The following is an 8,385-nucleotide window of genomic DNA, read 5'->3' as shown; positions in this document are numbered from 1 at the left end:
AACTGTAACTGAAGCGTGTAACAAAAGTAATTTACCTCTGGGATTATTAAAGTATTTCTGATTCTGAAATTCTGGAAATAATTTTATTTGGGTTCTCAACTGTACCCTTTTCTGAATCCAACGTCAGGAGCAGCCGCCTTCCAGCCACATATGAGAACTAATGCCCTAAGACTGATTTAGGACAATAACAAACAACAGGAAAAACAGAATAGCTTTTTGTGTTGTTCTTTTCTGGCTTGGTATTAAAGGAATTAAACTCTTTTTGCCAAACCTCCCTTTCACTAAATTAGAGCTGCAACTAACGATTATTTTGCAAAATGATTGATATGTCATTTATTTTTTCAATTAATCGATTCATAATCAAATAGCCAAATGTTCCTTAAAGCAGACTTTTTATAAAATTAAACAAGGTGAAACTAAAACTTTTCAACTTGAGAAGTTCTGGATAGAGCATATTGACAGAAGAAAAAGTTTTTTAATCTTAAATGCAAAAGATCAATAAATTTTTTTTACGATTTTGATACAATTACTGCTCCAAGTGGGTTGCCCTTTCCACTAAAGGCATGTTTTAGAGTCTATACTACAGTTAACAAATAATCAACTATTAAATTGGTTAACGATTATTTCAATAATCGATTCATCACAATTATTGCTGTTAACTGTTTTTGAGCCATACACTAAACTAACAATAGATAATACAAATCAGAACTATAGCTTAAAAATGTGTTGAAACTTAATTTAGACGAGCAAGCCTGATAAACCAGTCAGACTTCAATCCAACAAGAGTTCTTTACACAGAGTTTCTTAGTCATGTAATATGTCTTTCTGGGGAGCTGTCAGATATTTGGCTGCAGAAGGGTTCATGGTAGACTGAATAGTTTTAAGGTACTCTAATAATGAAGCTGGAAAACAATGTTAGGAATCCAGATTGTGTGGGTTGTGTTTTTTGTGTCTTCTCTCCCTCCACCACCAGGTGGTGCCCTGTCCTCGTTGGTTCTCTCGCACACCTGCGGCTGGTTGACTAATCACTGAGGACTATTTGAGCCATGGACTGTCACTACCCCGGCGCCAGAGTGTTTGCCAGTTTTGGGTACTCTAGCCAAGCTGAGTTTTGCTGAGTCTAACTTGTCTTTGTTTTTTCGCTGAGCCTAACCTTTTTTGTCTTTACCTGTTCGGCAGGAAGCCTTCCTGCAAGCTTGATATGTGGCCTTCTCCCCCTGGAAGGATTGTTTGAGTCTCACACTGAGCAGGGGATTTAACAACACAAGCTCCGTTCAAGTCCTCCTGGATTCCCAAGTGACAGTTCCCTCAATAACTCCTCTGGGTCCAACTTAGTCTATACCTGTCCGCCCTCCAATGAGTATCAAACTCTGGAAAAACCCAACCGACTGGATTCTGGGAGAAAAGTTTTTCCCACTAACGTGAGTCCAGTTTTCTCTGTCTCTCCAAGTCGTCATTCAAAGTTCCCACGGATCCTGAACTAACCACTGTTACTTCCCTTCCCTCTTCCAGTTCTGGTTCACCAGTTCACTGTGTTTCCTGAGTCCTACCCCGCTGGTTTCATCAATAAACCTTTTCAAAGTTTTACCCTGGTTCTCTGAGTGGTTTACTGCATGTGGGTCAGATCCCTTAAGAAAATCATGACAAACAATCCCAAACCATCGTTCCATGACAGCACTGTTTAAGATTTGGTATAACTTTATTCTACTGGTGTGTTTTTACTAAAAAACTTATAACACTTAATTCAGAGCTATAATGTGTTATCTGATAGTGTCACTAAGACAGTCTAATCCAAGAGGTGTAATTAGTGATTAATGGATTTTAGCGAGTCTTTAAGGAGCTAAAAGGTGCTTTCCCAGAGTTGATAAGAGGCTTCTTGATTAACTATAAGTGTAGGAGCTTTTCTCACTGACAAATCAAGGTGAGAGTCAACTCCCTCTCTCCTTTACTCTCTCTCTACCCCGATGCCTGTATAAGTTCCCTTTCTTGTAATGCATCTTTTCATACTCGCCATATCGTACAAACCCTGTGGGGGCTCCACAAAGCAAATCAGCAGCATTTCTACCAATAGCGATTCTGTGTTCCCACGCATAAAAAGGATTCTTACCAACAAGGAGTTGTGATTAAATGCACAGAACTAAAAAGGGAATGTGTTTGATGTGCAGCAGAAATATTTAGAGCAGCGAGGAATTTCTCACAAAAAGCCTGCAACAGCTTGTTATCATGTCAAGCACTATGAACATTGATAATCTGTCTGTCTGTCTATCATTTTTACAGTTACTCTCTTATGGGATGTATTTATAACATGCTTGTCTTGATTCTGTGCTCTTTTTCCAGGTTAGCTCTTCCTGCCTTGTCTCTATTTTCTCTGTGTTAGATAAAAGATAAAATGAAAGCTGATTTTCAGTCGCAGCCACCACCTAAGCCTGTAAACATTCCTCACAACTCATAACTGGACGTGTCCTCTGAGTGTCCACCTCTCATTTTTTGGCTTTCTCCAAGAAGGTAGAATCAAAGGCAAGGCGAGCCACTGTGAATGAGGGTATGCAGCCTCCCAGAACACAGTCAGACCCATTTGTATTCAGTCCAACAGTGAGGACCACGTTTTCAATAGGGTACAAATGAGCTGGTCCCTGATGCATTGCTGCTCAATGTGTGTGTGCATGTGCGTGTTTGTGAGATCAGGAGAGACTGCAGCATCTGTCAATGGTTGTGTGTTACAAAGATAGTCCTCAGGTTATGGTACATGTTCACATACTGAAAATCAAAATGCTTTAAAACTACATAGAAGGTTTGAGGCAGTTCGTTCGACTGGTGATTAACAATTTATCTTTCTACGCAAACAGATAAACCTGCAAGGGTCTTCTGAATCTTCTGAAGTGGGATTAGAGGCTTTCTAAAGCAGGCAACAGCTTCCAGCCATTTTGGCCCTGATCAGCTCAAGGTTTGCTTATATAAAACACATGCAAGCTTGGCAGCGTCAGCAAAGCTGACCTACTAACAGGTGCAAATTCAGTTGACAAAAGTTAGTAGAAAAGCAGCCAGTGCATGTACAAAACATATGCTTATCACCCTAGTGTTCAAAATACTGGTAGAAGGATATGTAAATATGAAATGCTTTCCATCTACAATTTGATTTATCAACACTGAAATAAATTGAAGGTGCAGGTTTTGCATAAATGATTATTATCAATCTGTAAAGCAGTTACAAATTAATAACCTAAGATGTCTGTGGCCATTGTGGGAAAGAGGCATTTGTATAATGACGGAGTGGCGGGGAGAGTTTAATGTGAACATTGGACTGGCAAAATTAATATTAAAATAGTATTAGTAGGGGGTGGGAGGAAAACAGCATAGCATAGAGTGATGCTGTGGGACTGCAGGCATTCTTTTGCAATTTAACCAAAATAATAAACAAAATGACTGCATTTAAATATTATCGCTGTGATTTATAAACAAATAACCAAAAGTACTGACAGCAGCCAGAAAATGAGAAAGAGGAAATTTAAAGAGGCATTAAAGTGGGAAAAAAAAAACATTTTTATCATCCATCCATGAAAGCTCGAATTGCTAATCTATGTCTTATGCTTGCCTGAAAGCACATAAACAAACAATACATTATCATTTTTATAATTCCATTTTTGTTATTTTTATTATTTTTACTTTTTGTCCCTAGCTGTGAACTTAATCTTTCTATCAAAGCCTATCTTCCCCATCAAATTTCCATTAACACATGGAAAATTTTTATTTTAATAGGGCAGACTGTACCAGTTTTGCATCTGTTATCAATTACACATACATTCTAAGTAGATCACTTGCCACTTAATTGCATGTAGAATTTTCTGTTTAGACAACCATTTTTTAATTACTCCTTAATAAGTATCTTAGCTGATTATACTTTCTGTCTACATCAAACAACCATGCTGTATACAAAGGATCTCTGGCTCACTGTAGCTTTACCTTAGATGTTAAGAGACTGGTTCAGTTAATACAGCCCCTTACAAAAACCTATTCATCTTGTTTTCCACATTTTGCTCTTCACAACCTCTACTTGTAATGCATTTCATGTGAGGTGCACAGCCAAAAGGTTTTACATAAATGTGAAGTTGCATTGCAAGTTTTTGTTTTTGTTTTTTTTTATTCTGCTGTATAAAATCCAACACAACTAATTGTCTTCAGAAGTTATCAATGGTACAGTAACCAGAGTCCGGCTGTCTGTAATTTAAAGGTGGTGAACCTGTAAAAAGAAAATAAATAATATAAAAACCTTTATGGGGCAGTGGCAAGCCTAGAGTTGAATGTAACATTGCAATAAATAATTTGATATATACTAGAGGCGTGTGAACCAATTGGCTCTGGTAAGATGAGACCAAAGTTATACTTTATGATCGACATGCAATATACAACGTTTAATAGAAGCTAATGCCCTTTTATCTGTTTGTGCATGTCTTCTGGAGCTCTCTCAGGTTGGCTGCAATCTACACAATTATGTTTGTTTTCCATAATTTCTGAGTATCATGTCAGTGTGTGTGGCATCATCATAGCAAGGAGTCCAAAAAGTAACATTATATGATGCAATGATGGACTCTAACCAAAATCACTTATGAACTGTCACTCATGGAAGCCTAAAGAGTAAGTAGAGCAGTTCCACAAAGACAGGAGACTTGTGTAAGGGAACAATAAACATGCTGTAAACATGCTGGGGGCAACGTAATGCTGTGGATATTTTGCAGCAGGAACAGATAGGTTAATCAGTCCTAGACAAGCAATCATGTTTACAGATTTAAAACTGGGACTCATGTTTCACTTAGAGCCCTGCCACAACCATAAATATAGAGATCTTAACCAACTTCTTAACTAAAGCAATCTACCATCTGTGATAGGAGTTGTAAAAAAAAAAACATATTCCATTCAATCTGACAAAACTATGAGCTATTTTGCATTAGAAATTGGCATAAATTTCAATCTATAAATGTGCGCAACTTGTAAATATGTATTTCAAAACAATTCTAGGTGTAATTTCAGCAAAGGGTGAACTAAAAAATAGTGATTCACAGCGCTGAAAAAAAACACTTTGTACTTTTCAATGTTTTATTTAAAAATGTTGAGAGGACTGTACTAATTTCCTTTTACCTCATGTTATGCAGCACACAGTGCTGGTTTAAACACATTGAGAATTTTAAATTTTACATGATGACAGAAATGGAGAAAAATGTACAATAAGAGTTTATAGAAGATCTGCAGCGATCCGGGTCCCCTGAAACAGACCATTCATAATGACATATTTGAGTCAGTGCAGAAGCTCAGTTTTTGGTGCACAATAACTGTCTTTGTGAACTGGGCTGAGTCAATCCATGCAACAGGGAAAATGGATTAAAAGATTTGTACAACAAAATACTTCATAGCAAAGCGCAGAGAGCATTCATTCAAACTGCAGCAGCGCCTCATGTATAAACACAAACAACAAGCAGTCAGACTTCTAGACACACTTTCATGCTCAGTCCTCACACTATGGAAGGATTAGCTGTTTAAGCAACCCCCTTGCAAAAACAGGGCATGTGCTCATTGCATGCTGGAAGTTTTTGCTTTGAAAAGAAAGCACAGAATGAACCGTGCATCTCCAACTGAAGGTAATATCAAGACAAACTACCGTTTGCTTTAGTTATTTTGTTCCTCTGACCCTCTATTATAACTATTTATCATGGTATCAAGGTGGTTGCCTAGAAAATACTTGAAGTTAATAAAGTCTTCACAACAGCCAAAACTTTATGTGATATTAACACTGAACTTCAGAGTAATAGTGTTGTTGTATTTAATGCTCCAGAAGTCAAACTGTGAGGCCAATCAATCCCTGCAGGATGTGGTAATCAAAGCTGAACCAGAGAGCCCATCTTCTTTCCACAGAGGATGTTTATATCCTGACTGATCTTTAAGTTTTCCTCTCCAGCTTTGTTTTCTTTCTTTCATTTTTTTTTTTTAGCAAATCTTAAGATTTGTTTGCAGCCTGCTTGTGAGCTTGCTAATGTTTGTTTCACCATTTGACCCAATTTAAGAGAAAGGCTGCTGAGCTCCGCAGTGAATCAAAATTTGCTTTGTTAGGTTTAATGTCACCATGACTGATTGTAGGGAATGGCCAGAACCTTAAGAAATAAAGCCCAGGAAGTCTTTTTTTGCTTGGTTAAGTACAGAGAAAATGGCTCCACTTTAGCTTTGATTATTTATGTTCACACTTACTACATCAAACCAAATTTGGGGGGGACTGGTAACATCAATTTTCATGCAAGATAAAATATGAATGGGGAGCTAATTAGGGTACGACTATAGATACACTACTCTGCTGTCAAGCTCCACTTCCTTCTGAGTTGTCTGACTGATTTTATTTCCTAAGCTCCATAATTGGAAACCAATGCATCCAGTCAAGCTCTGACAGAATGGCTAAATGGAAAATCTTCACCTCTAGAGAATTGGAGCGTTGTAACGGCATTGTTCCACCAACGGCCCATTAATTGTCTGTACCTCACACTTTGTTCTGCATCCACACATTCCTCCTTGCGCCTCTCTCTGCAGGGTTGGGACACTCACCTCCCAGCTCCTCAGTGGAGAGGCTGGTGAGCTGGAAGGCTTCGCTGCCCTCAGTCAGGGAGCTGCTCAGGTAGTTATCCGGATAGAGCAGGCCTGCCCGCACATGATGGAATGGCATTTTTTCCCTGCAAAGCAAAAGAAATGTCACACATAATTGTGAAATATTATGTGAAAATAAATAAAAATCAGTAACAAGCAAAGATGTATACATAGTGAAGCAAATTTACTGTTTTGTCAGACTTTAAAGTGTAAAATATACTAATTTAGCTGAGATGGGTGGTTATCCTGCAAAGTTCCCCCTTAATGTTAGAAATAATATCGTAAGCCCTATATTGTAAAATATTTGCATTATATCATTTGTTGATAGTTCCAAAACTTCCTTAAATTAAAGATTACATACAATTGTGGAGCCAATAAAATAAGGGAGGGCAATATATTGAATTCTAACCAAAGTGCAGGGAAAATCCACAAGTAAGGTTGGAAGTAAGTTTGCAAGTACCAAGTTCAATCCCCACTCCCTCCACTCTGGGTTCCTAAGCAAAACCCTTAACCCGGTTGCAGAGGCTATGCGTCAGAAGCATAATTTGGCCTTTGTCCCCTTTTTGCTCCCCGGGCGCCACACAGTGGCATCCCCCCTGCAGGGCAGATTATACTTCTGCAACAGCACACATCATATGTCTCTTGGGTCTGGTCGCGAACCAGTTTTGCTAGTATGCGTCTGCACCGTTGGTCTGGAATTTCTAGGGACACACAGCAGTTTCCTGCCAAAGCGCAAGAGGGTGCTATGCTATGCATCAGAAGCATAATTTGGCCTTTGTCCCCTTTTTGCTCCCCGGGCGCCACACAGTGGCATCACCCCTGCAGGGCAGATTATACTTCTGCAACAGCACACATCATATGTCTCTTGGGTCTGGTCGCGAACCAGTTTTGCTAGTATGCGTCTGCACCGTTGGTCTGGAATTTCTAGGGACACACAGCAGTTTCCTGCCAAAGCGCAAGAGGGTGCTATGCTATGCATCAGAAGCATAATTTGGCCTTTGTCCCCTTTTTGCTCCCCGGGCGCCACACAGTGGCATCCCCCCTGCAGGGCAGATTATACTTCTGCAACAGCACACATCATATGTCTCTTGGGTCTGGTCGAGAACCAGTTTTGCTAGTATGCGTCTGCACTGTTGGTCTGGAATTTCTAGGGACGCACAGCAGTTTCCCGCCAAAGCGCAAGAAGGCGCCTATTTGAGAACTTGCGGGAACTTTGGCAGATTGCACCGAATCGAGAAGGACAACCACACAGACAGAGATTCATACCAAGGACCAGTCAAAGTTGCTTTTGGTCTGCGCACTTCCGCTTGAGGTCTGTGTGGGTTTGCGACAGTTCGACTGTCATGGTTTTGGTTCTGTTATCCTTTACTTTGCACTATGTGTCCTAGTTTTATTGGTTTAATTCCTATTTTGTTGTAGTTTCTAGATTTATGTTAGTTCTCAGGTTTTTCTGTTGTTTTCCTCTGTTGCCCTCTTGTGTGTGTTCCTTTCCCCTTGGCTCCCTCGTTGTCTCCTCACACCTGCTCCTTGTCAGCTCGTTAGCCCTGCCATTGTTCCAGTCAGTGTTAGAAATATTTTATTTATACTCCGTTTGTGTTTCATGGGTTGTGTACTAATGAACTATTATGATGTATAATGTGTCATTCATCGTTTATTAACTCTTGCCAAAGATCGTTCCAGATAAAGGTCATGCAACAGACGGGTTGTAAAAGAGGCCTGAACATCCTCTATCACACGTTGGGTTGTAAAAGAGGCCTGAACATT

At 39.5% G+C, this 8,385-nt stretch overlaps 1 protein-coding gene across 1 annotated transcript in view; it reads right to left on the bottom strand.

Annotated features, from left to right (window-relative positions):
* Positions 1-8,385, bottom strand: part of LOC107091730 (calcium-binding protein 8-like) — a 51,124-nt gene that overhangs the window by 25,081 nt on the left and 17,658 nt on the right. The window contains exon 2 of the mRNA XM_015385840.1: positions 6,583-6,707. Within this exon, the coding sequence (XP_015241326.1) occupies positions 6,583-6,700 (118 nt within the window). The 5' untranslated portion in view covers positions 6,701-6,707. The remainder of the gene's footprint in view (positions 1-6,582; positions 6,708-8,385) is intronic.

This window comes from Cyprinodon variegatus, unplaced genomic scaffold (assembly GCF_000732505.1).
Source record: "Cyprinodon variegatus isolate N-32 unplaced genomic scaffold, C_variegatus-1.0 Scaffold350, whole genome shotgun sequence".
NCBI lineage: Eukaryota > Metazoa > Chordata > Actinopteri > Cyprinodontiformes > Cyprinodontidae > Cyprinodon > Cyprinodon variegatus.
This window is presented reverse-complemented; position numbering and strand designations above follow the sequence as displayed.